This window comes from Lytechinus variegatus, chromosome 5 (genome assembly GCF_018143015.1).
Source record: "Lytechinus variegatus isolate NC3 chromosome 5, Lvar_3.0, whole genome shotgun sequence".
NCBI lineage: Eukaryota > Metazoa > Echinodermata > Echinoidea > Temnopleuroida > Toxopneustidae > Lytechinus > Lytechinus variegatus.
In genome coordinates this window covers 36,899,690-36,914,206 of record NC_054744.1, presented here as the reverse complement: position 1 = coordinate 36,914,206, position 14,517 = coordinate 36,899,690, and the positions used below count along the sequence as shown (strand labels likewise).

General features: G+C 37.1%; 1 protein-coding gene across 1 annotated transcript in view; it reads right to left on the bottom strand.

The window, feature by feature from the left end:
* LOC121416052 (serine/threonine-protein kinase ATR-like) overlaps window positions 1-10,094 on the bottom strand; it is a 59,525-nt gene extending 49,431 nt beyond the window's left edge. Inside the window, exons 1-9 of the mRNA XM_041609493.1 lie at window positions 10,010-10,094; window positions 7,669-7,772; window positions 5,045-5,136; window positions 4,234-4,434; window positions 3,539-3,709; window positions 2,983-3,095; window positions 1,600-1,691; window positions 672-786; window positions 40-176 (exon numbers count right to left, since the gene is read on the bottom strand). Coding sequence (XP_041465427.1) covers window positions 40-176; window positions 672-786; window positions 1,600-1,691; window positions 2,983-3,095; window positions 3,539-3,709; window positions 4,234-4,434; window positions 5,045-5,136; window positions 7,669-7,757 — 1,010 coding nt within the window. The 5' untranslated portion in view covers window positions 7,758-7,772; window positions 10,010-10,094. The remainder of the gene's footprint in view (window positions 1-39; window positions 177-671; window positions 787-1,599; window positions 1,692-2,982; window positions 3,096-3,538; window positions 3,710-4,233; window positions 4,435-5,044; window positions 5,137-7,668; window positions 7,773-10,009) is intronic.
* Between the last annotated feature and the right edge of the window lie 4,423 nt (window positions 10,095-14,517).

Sequence of the window (14,517 nt, the reverse complement as noted above, 5' to 3'; positions counted from 1 at the left end):
TTTAATGCAGTAGCTTTAAGACTTTTTTTCTGGACTTACTTATAATTCCTGAATAGATCATGTCCTGATTGCAAGCAGGTTAGAACACTGAACATGAGGTCTACTATATGGTCTATGGACTGCAGTGGGGGTGAGTCAACTTGGCGGATCAGCATTGCAAGGGTTTTCAAGGAAGCCTGAAAAAAGAACAATTATGGTAGGAGATGAAAAGAAGGCACAGGAGAGTGAGTGAGTATTGGTAGAGAAAATATAACATCGATCAAGCTACTTAAAGAAACACTTCAACATTTGTTGATTATAGAGATTCATGCCGCAGCAGTAAATATACTGGAAATTGCTCATTTATAGGAGGAATAAGTCTTATCAGCATTTACTACCCTCAAATTTCCAAAACCTATCTGAGAATTATTGCTACAATTGAGTATTACTCAGAAATTCTGTAAATACAAGGAAGATATCATCATGGACAGAATTGTAAAATTCAGCAACCCATGGTTTAAATTCAAGCTTCTATATGATGGACATAATGAATTCAATATATTGATATGCTGTAGTGAGCTGAGTGTGAAATGATGGGGGGGTAATGGTGGTACAGCTTTGTGGCAGTCCTAGGTCACTCATTTATAATGTAAAAACATCCTCTGAAGGAAATAGAATGAATGCCAACTTACCTGTTTGATTTCTAGCTGTCCAGTTTCAAGTTGCCATGCCAACGTCGTCCAGAGCAACAGCATGTTATTTGATAGGAACGATTCCACATCGGTAGACATCTCACATAGGATATCACTGCATACAGAGAAAAAAAGGAGTGGAATGAGAGGTTTAACCATAGTAGTAAACAGTTTTTCTTAATAGTATTTGAACCCCACCACAAAATGCACTCCTTCATGCTGAGTGCTATCAATGGGTAACAACAAAACTACAATGTTCAGCAAACCCAGAGAAACAAACTTTATCGAATGTGAAATATTGTATAATCTGACTTCACAATTAGACATCAAAACATGGCAGAACTTGAACACATTAAATATGTTCATTTTCTGGTAGGGTTCACTAACTTTTGAGCATCACTGTATGTGTATACATGTATGTGAAACAACTCTCTATTAAGTACACATTGATTTATCAGTGCCTGGAATAATAAGTGTGAAATAGGGTCCCGTGTCTGTGCACCTATACTTGTTCTTAAAACTGACATTACTTCCTTTCATACACAACACTAGCTTCATTTGATATGTTCCTCAATTTTGAAGAGCAAGTGTGCAAAACAAACATGAAAAACTCTAGCAAGTAATATGAAATTCTCATGAGAAATGCTGACCATACAATTTTGAGATTGAAAAAAAATTGTGCCAAAATAAGACTGCACTTTGAGTTATGTACTTGAAATGTCTGAAATAATCATTTTCTAACTATCCTTGCTTGTATTTTTGAATGAAAAACACCTCTTATTTGATTAAAATCATACAAATATGGAAAAGCAGATTTGATGGGCATATTGACAATCACAGAGACATACTCCTTGCAATTTTAATAAAAATACCATTAAATCAGAATACCCCCATTGACTGCCAGAAACAGTCCTCTTTTTGTACTCACCAGATTGCTACTTGAAGAAGATAGCAATTGCTGACATGGCCAATCTCAATGTGCCGGGGATGAGAAGTGATTATTTTAAACTCAGGATGTTCCTGAAAGCAGATTCATAAAAGAAGTGTGATTGTATGTTGTATGCACCTGTAATCTAGCTGATTGTTGAAATTAGAAACTGATTCAGCTAAACGCAGAGATTATGGGGTGTTGCGACCCAGTGGATTAGTCTCCGGACTTTGAAATAGAGGGTTGTGGGTTAAAATCCTAGCCATGGCACAATTTCGTTCAGCAAGGAATTCATCCACTGTGTGCTGCACTCGACCCAGTTGATGTAAATGGGTACCAGCAGGAAGTAATTCCTCAAAAAGCTGTGTGCACCTTAATCGGTTGCCAAGCTTAGCCGGGGCAACAATAATAGCAGGGCATTTTTAAAATACGCCATTCTCCACCCCATGATTTATCCTTTTCTAAACATCACTCCCTCTCTTCTCTCTCCTTGTTTTCCTTCCTCTCATCCCATATATTTCATCCCTCTCCTTCATTTCTATTTTTCTTTTTCTCTTGCTCTCTTTCTTTATGCCATTCTTTCAACCCTTAGTCTGTTAAAAGTTGTATTTAGTCTTAAGATGTAGTTATTTCATATTATTATGTACAGTAATTGAGATGTGAAAATAATGTGTAATCAAATTTGTAACATTACAATTGTAAACTTCATGTAATTCAGCCTTTGGGCTGTGATGACAGTGTTGTTTTTGCCAATAAAATACCATTTTACTACTACTACTACATGAGCACCAAATGTGGACCTGTGCACTATATAAGTAGCCACCATTATTTTTTTTTTCATTATTATTATAAGGCTAATGTGGTGGTGCAAGAATCTTGCAATCAATAGCAAGTCAATTTTTGGTAACTATATCAATCATATATCTTGGAGTTAATTTCAAATTAGTGATTGATTGCTAATTTGCTCCTTTAAACAAGAAGTTTAATCTGATTTGCTACAGTTGCTACGTTGATCTATCAGTTGCAAAATTGCAATTGATAGCGGATATTTTCTTGCAACACTCCGTAAGTCAGTAAGTGGCAGGTTGGTTATGTACACAAAATAAAAATGTCTCATCCAAGATAATACAAAGGGCGACATATCTTTACACAATTCATACATACTCTACAAAAAGTGATGCAATCATGTTGACTATGTGGTTCATAGAACAATAGTTAATGAGAATTAATGAAAAAATAGTAGCATCACTGTAACAGTGCATCAAACTTTTTAATCCTAGCTAATTGATGAGTTAAGTAAAAAATATGACCCTTTTTTGCCAATCATACATCACGATTCTTACAGTAAATATAAATAAATATATATATTATCCTATATCACACCTCAAGATTATCTGAGCTGCTGACATCCACAGTAAAGTGTTGAACTTTAAACGGTGGGTCAGGGAAGTCATCATCTTCATCACTAAACTTCTCATGGTTGATCTGCATTAATTCTAGAATGAAATAAAATCCACAAAACATACCCATTACAATCACATCATCAGGGACATTCAAGAATTTCAACTCACATGGACATAAGGATCCCCATTTCCAACCTACAAATATGAAAATACCATTAATGTGAATAATACAACTAAATATTTCAAGTTTTCCTTTTCTTATGAAGTGCATTATTAAAATATCTGAATGGTTAAGAACAGGAATTTTTTTCTCCAAATCCCTAGATACTGGTGTCCAACGAAATTATGCAGTTTGTAAAAAAACATGCATTGTTAACCAGCCATAACCAGCCACCTCCTCCCCCCCCCTGCAGCAAGGTATATTAATACTTGCAGAATGTTCTGCCCTGTTTCAGAAGACAAATTTGAATTACACAAATTTGTTCTCAGTCAATTAAATGGCACAATTACAGTAGCTTATGAAACAGGGCACTTACCTGCTAATAACCTGGCTAGATCATTGAAGAAGCGATAAAAAGTGTTGATTTCTTTGAACTTGATAAGATGGAGCAATGAGACAATGATCTGTGATGTTTGTTGATGTATAGATTGACAAGCATGCTCACTCAATAACTGCAGAAGATGACACAGAAGCCACCTATTCAAAGCTTCAAAAAAAGGAGAATGAAAAAAAGGGCTTCTTTAAAAAGTACAACAAAAACCAAATAATTACCCTGAGGGTGAAAATTTTACAATGCAATATGTTTAATCTATATCAAATATAGACATACAATTAATAGTCTACATGCTTTAATTGGGAAATGATATTGAAAGGGTGCTAAATCTGATTAGGGATCAAATTCAAATGTTCACCCAAGATTCAGTACATTAATACAATTGATAACAATATTGAATAGCAACAACAACAACAACCACAATAATAATAACAAAAACAAAAATAATAACAACAATAACAATATTTTAAATACTCATATAGGACACTTTCCATCTTAATAAGATGATCAAGGTGCTTCAGATCAAATTAAAACAAAATCAGGTTCAAATCTTTAACAACAAATGAATAAATGTTACTGCAACTACTCTTTTGCAAGCTAGTATGAGAGTCATTTTCCAATACAAAATATGAAATTTGGACACAATGTCATGTAGGTTTCATAAAAATCAAGCTTACTCTCAGCTACATAGAAGTCTGAGGGTCCAGTCCTTATAGAGTTTTTGCTGCCAGAGCTGTTGGTGTCTTCAGACTCTTGTGGAGGGTCAGAACCAACAAAGATCAAGGGCTTCTCGTTCACACATAACTGAATGAAATTCAATGGTACTTCACAATGCCGACTTGAGTTAGCAGAAGAATTTCCAGCAAGTTCATTGCAGACTAGAAAAACAAATTGCATAAAAGAAATATGAAGTACAATATTTTCAAAAGACTAATATTCATCAACATGTATACGTATATTTGCTAATGGATACCAGCATAATCTATCGGGTTGGTAAAAATAAGAATACACTTTGGAATGTACAGATTTCAAAAGGAGAAGGGGAACTCTGGTTTACATTACTAGAATGGAGCACAACAACTAGTAATCGTTCCTCTATAATCCAATTAGGCATCTCACTCAAGAACGACTCCTCTTAGGCAGGAAACATGTAGGATAATTACTTCTCAAACAAAAACATGTTTTCTCTAATTCATTAAAGCTCTTTTCTGGTAAATATTTGCGTATAAAAAATGGAAATTCAATTTCTCCATTCAATCATAGCGATGAGAATATTATTACAACCTGATATAAATTTGATAACAATAAGAGCATAAAAGAATGTGAGTACATGTACAAGTGTCTATCATCTTCGAAGATGAAAAAATTATATTTGCACTGATAAAATACAGAACTATTTGTAATGGGTTTCACTGCATTAACTCTGATGCAAAAGAAATTAAAAAATTTAAGAAAAAAATATTGATGCAAAAGTCATTCATATATTACCTTCATCAAGATTGGAGAGAAAATCTGAAGTAAAACGGCAAATGGTCTTTCTGTAAATCTTAATCAGCCTATACCGCTGCTGGGATGAAGACCTATTACATGAGGAAGGAGTAAAATATTCATTTTTTTATTCAGGATTAGAATTGACTTTGTGTGCCTTTCAAGGTTAATTGGATTACAGAGAATTATTCAACTTGGCAATTTAAAATGAAACTCTCCTGTATACCAAAAATTTACTGCATTGCCTAAAGAGACAACATAAATATTTAGACTTGTTAAAAAGTCAAAAATTGCACCCCAAAAAATATATTTTTAATTTTCCATCATTTAGCACTTGTTTAAGAGCAGAAATCAAATACTTGGAAATGTCCTTCTTGTTGAAATCTAGAAAGACTATTTGCTATTTGGTGCCCTTTTTCAACTTTTTTATTCACTCCTGTATGAAATGCATCATACAATAAACATCAAATAACATAGCAGAATTCCACATGGAGCTTTGCAAATATGAGTCATTCCTTATCCTATCATCATCATTATGGTAAAACAACAATAATTATCAGTTTCATTTTACTTGGAATGTACTGTACAGCCCATATTTCATATGGGTTGTCCAAGACATTGTACTTATGATATGATAGGTTGAGAAATGGATGAAAAGATTCTGAGATTAATCGAATTAGTGCTGCAAGTCAGGCGGCATGTTCGGGTTTGGTTCGGTTCGGCAATTTTTTTCCGAACTTTGGTTCGGTTGGGGGTTCGGCAGTAAATGCCAAATTAAATTAACATATAAAAAATAAAGATTGCCGACCCACAATCAAGTAATTTTCAGGATGATCTGTCATATATTTATCATCAATTTTGTTTCTAAAAAAAATAGTTATGAAAATTGTTGAACTTTCTTTTGTTTTAATCTATAAACAAAAAATACCAGTCATTTCTACTTTCATTTTTAAAATGAAAATTAAAAAAATCAAAAGAAAAAAATATTGATAACGAGAGAATCAGGACAGAAATAGAATTACAAAGATCAGAATATTTTTTTTTCATGATTATTTCATGTAGCTATGATCATGATCGATTACAATGTCATTGCCAACGCAGCTTCTCAAATTGGAAAGTGTTGATCGGGAATGTCAAAACAGTAGACAAACAACCTCCACTCAACTGTTATTTTACCGGTAAAATTCACATTCCAAAGAATATGAGTGTGTTTGAAAGTCCCTATTTTCTGAAAAGTGGTAAAATCTGGTCAATGAATTACTTTAAAACGATAAAATATCAGTCCATTCTTGGTCCAGAAAGATCAACGCTACGTGACTTCAAACATATTTCCAACACGAAAATGAGTACATGGGACTGTACTGTGTATTTTAGTGTTGTGAAATCACTCCGGGCCTTGATCGTCAGAACTAAGACGGAACTGATAATTTATCATTTCATTTTCAGTAATTGACCAGATCAAACCACTTTTTAGAAAATATTGACAACGGAGAAACGTTTAAAGTTCGGAATACGAATTTTACCTGTATAATAGCAACCGAGAGCAGGTTGTTTGGACTTCCTGTTTCAACTTTCCTTACCAACCATTTCCGGAACATCGATCAGGGAACATGCGTTGATTTGGTTTGAAATTTTATCTTTTTCTGTTTTTTCACCCTCATTCTTTCATCTCTTATTTATGTATCTTTTATATCAATATGGAAATTTCAGAAGGTGGAATATATATACTTTACCATTACTTTGTCAGTCACAAGGAATTAATTTATGTCTTGTCTTTTTCTTTTTTTAAATACAAAACAATTAAATGTACGTCCGATTACAGCAATACGTAATTCAACTACACTTTTTAACTGAGTTAAGCTTAAAATGTCCCCACATTTTATAAGGAAAAAAAATATATTTATGTTTATAAAAAAAATTGAAAATGATAAAAATTCAATCAAACACGAGACCGAAACTGTCATACTTTGTCATTTACGAGGAATGAATTTATGTCTGGTTCTTTTTCTTTATCAAATACAAAATGATTAGGTCCGATTACGATCACAATCGATTACGGCAATACGTAATTACACCACACTTTTATACCGAGTTAAGCTTCAAAATGTCCCCTCATTTTATCAAGAAAAAATATATTTATGTTAATAAAATATTATTAAGTTGATAACAGTTCAATCAAAGACGAGATGGGAGCTATCATAGTGGATTTTAAAAATATATTGAGTGGAATTCTCTTTGTGCACAATAACTAACCAATATTTCTTTTAAAATATACTTAAATCTATGTAGTCATCGCACTTACGCATTGCATATTAACTTTTTTTTTACCGAACTTCTGAACCAGGCCTTTGCGTTCGGTTCGGAAGTGCCAAGTTCGGCGAACTTCCGCTCGGTTCGGTGGTTCGGCTGCAGCACTAAATTGAGTCCCATCTACCAGTGTTGTCACTACAGGGATGTACATGTATTTCACTCAAAGAAAATGACCCGAGATAATGGTATTCTTTATATCTAAAACTGAACTCGTTTTTGTTCCCCTAAGGACTTGTGGAAAAACCTTGTGTGATTATTCCTACCATCACTAAAATGTGCTTGGTGACATTAATGTTACCATAAAGTAAACTTACACTTGCATGCTACCGAGTTGGCTGATTTCTTTCTTCAAATCTTCTAGAACAGGATGAGCCACTCCATCCTGTTGCACAGAACTAGCCATGTTTCTTTACATTATCTGAAACAAGAGGAACAAAGTTTTTAAATAATAATTCTTTTTTATCTTAATTACCTGATGACGGAAACCATACATGTACCTGTCAGCATTGGAAATGAATGAGGGCCTCATGACATCCCAAGTCACCCTTAAAATTCCCCAAATTGAATGCTTTGGGGCAACCATCCTTTCTAAAGATGTCCAAAGATATACCACTAATAACATTCAAGATGGACTTTCAAAAAGTTTAGAACCGATTTTCTACATACAGCAGAGTAATAATGAGAAATGCTTTCACAGCATAATTACTGATACTTGTTGCACAAAAATGTAACTGATAAAATGAAAGAAATATCTCCTTTAAGGCTTTATTTACTTTTGAATTAGCAATCCCCACAACAATGTTGATAAGTAATTATAATTTCCTAAGCTGATAACTTTGATCCCCCCTAACCCAGGGAGCCCAGGGGCTTATTACCGTGTATTTGACCATAGTCACGGGACTAGCGTGATTTATGGTCTAAATATTTCTCCAAATGAATCGTGAAAAGAGAAATTATGCACTTACCATGATTGTATGGATGAAGGTCTAACGAGTGGCAGTTTTCCTGATATCTGGGCAGACTGGAACCTCAATCCTCCAAAAATGAAAAGTTCTCTCCTTATACCCCCGTTGCGATCGGCCATATTGTTACAATTCATAACAAAAATGGCCGATTGAGACAGGGGTAGGAGAGAATTTTTGGTTTAATGAGGCTCCAGTCTGTGCCCAGATGTCAGGAAAACTGCCACTCGTTTTAGACCTTTATCCATACAATCATGGTAAGTGCATAATTTCTCTTTTCACAATTCATTTGGAGAAATATTTAGACCCTAAATCACGCTAGTCCCGTGAGTATGCTCAAATACACGGTAAGCCCCTGGGCTCCCTGGGTTAATCCCCCCAAGCCCAACTCTTCAATAAGCCTAGTATATACCCATGTTCATAGAATGAGTGGTATATACCCAACGTTAGACATGTTAGATGGGGAAAAGAATATGTCTGAATTTTGACCTTTTATAATACACTAGCTTACTTACATAGTTACAAGTTACACTAGTAATACTTTTTTATCATGTCCGTGCTGTATCTATGACCAGTCAACATGTAGATCTATATAAATTGATTCATATACAAGAGCAAGTAGTGAAATAGACATTAACGTCACTGACAGGCTGGTAAAATTTGTTGAAAAACTATACGTCCAGCTAAATAATAAGCGGCGGCATGTAAATCTATTCTAACGTTAACCCACTTGTTCACTGCTACCATCCTGCTTGTGGAGAATCTACAGGTAGGACTATGGTATGCCAATGCTGCATTGAGCACACACTTTAAAAATCATTAAAATATCACTTTTGTGACCAGAATTGCTAATTTCCATACAGTTGTAATTTATTTTTCATTATTTAGTAACTTGGATTTTTTGCATTCACCAGAACGCTCAAAAACTTGAATTTTGGGCATATTTTTGTGTACGCCCTCTATACTCTATTGGTTAAAAGTAATATGGCAAGAAAATTTTCATTTTTCAATCTCTATTTTTAATTAAGAAAAAATAATTGAAAACATTAAATTTACATAAGAGCCCAGTTACATGATGAATAGCTGTAATGAAAACTGACAGTGTAAGAAAATCAAGCATTTGTCCCATAAAAAAAGAGAAAATAAGCCAAACATTGCCACCCTTATTTTCAGAGCTACCAAGTCTCACGCATTATGCGTGAGACTCAAGCATTTTGGACTCTTGTTCATCCCCTCAAATCTCTGTCTCACGCAACTATCACAGCTTATCCCCATAATTTTAGTTTTGTACACAATGTCAATGTCTGTGATCTCACTCAGATTCACAGAAAATCTCACGCATAGCTGTTCTTTGAACTTGGCATCTCTGTATTTTGTCACACATGGAGATGTAACTGAGAACAAGGTTATATCATAACCTTGTTCATTGAATGAGTGCGTTAACCCTTGACTGCGTGGTGGGTCGTCATGCCGGTCGTGGGCGCTGTCGGAGCTGTCTCTCTCCCTCTCTGTTGTGTTAAACTGGACATGAATTTGACAAGATGGGACTACCAAAATTAAAAAAGGAACCGCAAATCAAGGATAAGGTTATTTGATTTTCCAATCTCCGTGTCACCTACTCTTCTAAATTCTATCTACTTATCTATCATTTAATCGTCAATTTAAAGCGATTTGTAAAACTTCGTATTCTTACACTTTTTCTCTCTGAAAATCCCAAACTTCTTGCATTTTTACCGCTCTTTGCGTTGAATCTTGCGACCTTACAGTGTAGCCGAAACGTCCAAACGAAAAAATGAAAAAGAAAAAAAAAGGGTCAGAAGCGCGGCGCGCAGATCCAAGATTTTCCCAAAAGGGTGGGGGGCAGATTTTCCCCAAGGAAAATTTGACCAAAAAATAAGTTTTCACCAAAACATGAAGACCGATTTGTCCCGCGTATAAAATAGGGCTAAATAAAAATGAATAAATAGGTTTTCCAATAAAAAAGTGACAATTCCAAAAAAAACGGGGGATGAGGGTGACATACTTGTGCATGAACGACATATTTACAAAAACAAATTATGACTATGACTCTCAAGGGGGCACCACGAGGGCACGAGGTCCAGAAATGCCCCCCCCCTGGACATTTCTAGAATAAGAAAAAAAATATAGTGCACCATTTGGCTTGATAATGAATTCTAAAGGAATATTGAATAACAATTCTTTCGAAAGAAACAAATTTTATGTTCCCTGCTAGTCTCAAGAAAAATATGAATTCCAATATCATATTACAAGAATATCAATTCATAAAAATTTTCAATGAAAAATATTCACACTTTTGAGTTCAACTGAAAGCAACTTTTCAAATAAAAAATATCCAGCTTCATATAGAAAAGAAGGCTTCAGGCGAGACTATAGTTTTCTGGATCTCATTATGAAAAATACGAGACATTTGACTTCCTCCTGCTCGTACGCACGGGCGTCCGTCGATATAACACATAATATTTTTATGAAAATATGGACCTTTTTTCTTAAAAGTTGATGGAGAGGGGGAAAAATTAATTGTATCAAGTCGGGGTATTCAGTAATGAGCAGGCGCGGATCCATAGGGGGGGCCGAGGGGGCCTTGGCCCCCCCCTTCGGCTAAAAAAAAAGAGAGAGGGAAAGAAAGAGAAAAAAAGGGGAAGAGGGGAAAGAAAAGAAGAAAAAAAGAAAGGAAGAAGGGAAGAAAAAAGAGAGGAAAAGGGGGGAAAGAAAAGAAGAAAAGGGAAGAGGGGGAAGGAAGGGAAGGAAGAGAGAAAGGAAGAGGGGAAAGGAAGAGAAGAAAAAGAGAGAGAGGAAAAAGAGGAAAGAAAAGGAGGAAGAGAAGAAAAGAAAGGGGGAGAGGGAGGAAAGAAGAGAAGAAAAAAGAGAGGGGAAAGAAAAGAAGAAGGGAAAGAAAAAAGGAAGAAGAGGGGAAAGAAAGAGGAAGAGGGGGAAGGAAGAGAAGTAAAAGGGAGGGGGAGGGAGAAGGAAAAAGAGGAAGAGGGGGAAGAGAGAGGAAAAGGAGAAAAAGGAAAGAGAGGAAGAGGGAAGAAAGAAGAGGAAAAAAAGAGAGAGAAGGGCAAAGGAAGAGAAGAAAAGGCGAAAGGAAGAGAAGAAAAGGGGAAAGGGAGACAAGAAAAGAGAGGGAAAGAGGAGGGGAAAGAGGGAGAGGGGAAAGAAAAGGAGAGAGAGGAAGAGGGAGGAAAGAAAAAAAAGAGAGGAGAAAGAAAAGAAGAAAAAGAAGAGGGGAAAGAAAAGAAGAAAAAGGGGAAAAAGAAGAGGGGAAAGAAAAGAAGAAAAAGGGGAAAAAGAAGAGGGGAAAGAAAGAGAAAAAAAAGAGGAAGAGGGGGGTAGGAAGAGAAGAAAAGGGAGGGGAGGGGGAGAAAAAAAAGAGGAAGAGGGTGAAAAGAGAGGGGAAAAGGAAAAAAATGGAAAGAGGAAGAGCGATGAAAGAAGAGACGAAAAAAGAAAGAGAGAAAGGGAAAGAAGAGAAGAAAAGGGGAGAGGAAGAGGGGGAAGGACGAGAAGAAGAAAAAGAGGAAGAGGAGGAAAGAAAATGATGTTCGAACCAAAAGGGAGCCGAAATGATGTTCGAACTGAGGGCCGAATTGATGTTAGAACCGGGGGGGGGGGGCCGAACTGATGATATTCGAACTAGGGAAGGCAAATTGAGTTCGAAGGGATGCCAAAGTGATGTTCGAAGGGGGGGGGGCGAATTGATGATCGACCTACATGTAGGGGCGGCAAATTAATATTCAACTAGGGACGCCAAATTGATTTTGGACCTACATGTAGGGGCGCCGAATTGATATTCGAACTAGGAGGGCGCCAAAATGATGTTCGAAGTAGTGGGGGCGCCAAATTGATACTCGAACTAGGGAGGGGGGCCGAATCGATGTTCGAAGTAGGGGGCGCCAAATTGATACTCAAACTAGGGGGCGCAGAATTGATGTTCAAACTAGGGGGGCACCAAATTGATACTCGAACTAGGGAGGGGGGGGGGGGCGAATCGATGTTGGAACTAGGTTGCGCCAAATGGATACTCGAGCTAGGGGGGGGGAGAAATAGTATTCGAACTAGGGGCGCCAAATTGATGTTGGACTTACATGTAGGGGGCCGAATCGATATTCGAACTAGGAGGGCGCCGAAATGATGCTCGAAGGGATGTAAAATGATGTTCGAACTGGTGGCCGAATTGAAGTTAGAACGGGGGGGGGGGCGAACTGATTATCGACCTACATGTAGGGGCGCCGAATTGATATTCGATCTAGGGGGGGGGGCGCAAAATTGATACTCGAGCTGGGGGGGTATAATATTCGAACTAGGGAAGGCAAATTGAGGTCGAAGGGATGCCAAAATGATGTTCGAACTGGGGCGAATTTATGTTTGAACGGGGGGGGGGGGGGCGAATTGATGATCGACCTACATGTTTGGGCGCCAAATTAATATTCAACTAGGGGCGCCAAATTGATGTTGGACCTACATGTAGGGGCGCCGAATTGATATTCGAACTAGGAGGGCGCCGAAATGATGTTCGAAGTGGGGGCGCCAAATTGATACTCGAACTAGGGAGGGGGCCGAATCGATATTCGAGGTAGGGGGGCGCCAAATTGATACTCAAACTAGGGGGCGCCGAATCGATGTTCAAACTAGGGGGACGCAAAATTGATACTCGAGCTAGGGGGGCGAAATGATATTCGAACTAGGGAAGGCACATTGAGTTCGAAGGAATGCCAAAATGATGTTCGATCGCGAACTGGGGGCCGAAATGATGTTCGAACGGGGGGGGGGGGCAAATTAATGATCGACCTACATGTAGGGGCGCCGAACTAGGAGGAAGCCGAAATGATGTTCGAAGTGGGGGCGCCAAATTGATACTCGAACTAGGGAGGGGGCCGAATCGATGTTCGAAGTAGGGGGCGCCAAATTTATACCCAAACTAGGGGGCGCCGAATTGATGTTCAAACTAGGGGGGCGCAAAATTAATACTCGAGCTAGGGGGCGAAATGATATTCGAACTAGGGAAGGCAAACTGAGTTCGAAGGGATGCCAAAATGATGTTCGAACTGAACCCCAACCGCAGGGTTCAATTTTTTAACCCATAGGGTACGTGCTGATTTTGCATGAACCTTTCGGGGTTCAATTTTGAACCTTTATTTCTTAGTGTGCAATATGTAAAAGAATAAATTAAACTTCCATTGTAATGGTGAAAGTTTGGGATGCGTTTTTTATTTTTTGACGAATCGTCAAATACTCAAATAACTGAAATAACTCTATGGTTTATATCGTTCCTATATTTTTGTTTCATGTAGTAATGCGTAAAAGACAGCTATATACAGTTGATACGACACCTTTTCGTTTCCAACCTACAGTGGGAAATCACGTTTTATTTCTTTTAAACGAATTCCACTGAAACTATTACGTGGATTTACTCAGGCCTAAACTGCTATCATTTACATTTATTGTTACATTTTGAAATAGTTGATGTATACAAGATACATGGGACCTTGAAGTTGGAATTCATGTTTCACTAGTATTGTATGAAAGAGAGAGATAAGAATGACGAAAATCTCTCGTTTGAGGGCTGTATACCCCATTTTTCCTTATCAACAAATATCTTCTCCCAGTAATACAAATCCTATTGCCCTCAAGAGATTAAATTTAAGTATAGAAACACCTGTTTCTTGACCTCGGTCCGCGAAGATAATTCACCCCAGCATCTACGGTCACAGCAGGGGGCCACACACGATGGATTGCAATGTGTGTAGTTCCGGCGAGCGCATGGCCATGGATGTATACACGCGTTGATAGAAAGTTTTTTCTTTCTTTCTTTCTTTCCTTCTTTCTTTCTTTCTTTCTTTCTTTCTTTCTCTCTCTCCCTTCCTTCCTTTCTTTTTTTCTTTCTTTCTTTCTCTCTCTCTTCCTTCCTTTCTTTCTTTCTTTCTTTCTTTCTTCCTTCCTTTCTTTCCTTCTTTCTCTCTGTCTGGCTGTCTAATTCTTTTCTTTCTAGACTTATTTTCTTCCTTCCTTTCTTTCCTTCTTTCTCTCTGTCTGGCTGTCTAATTCTTTTCTTTCTAGACTTATTTTCTTCATCCACCCCCTTTTGATCTACACCTCTAAAGAACGTGCATTTGCCAATCATATCTGTAGTAAGGCCTATGAATGTCCTTTTCTCAAAGCTGAGGTGTAGGCCTATACATA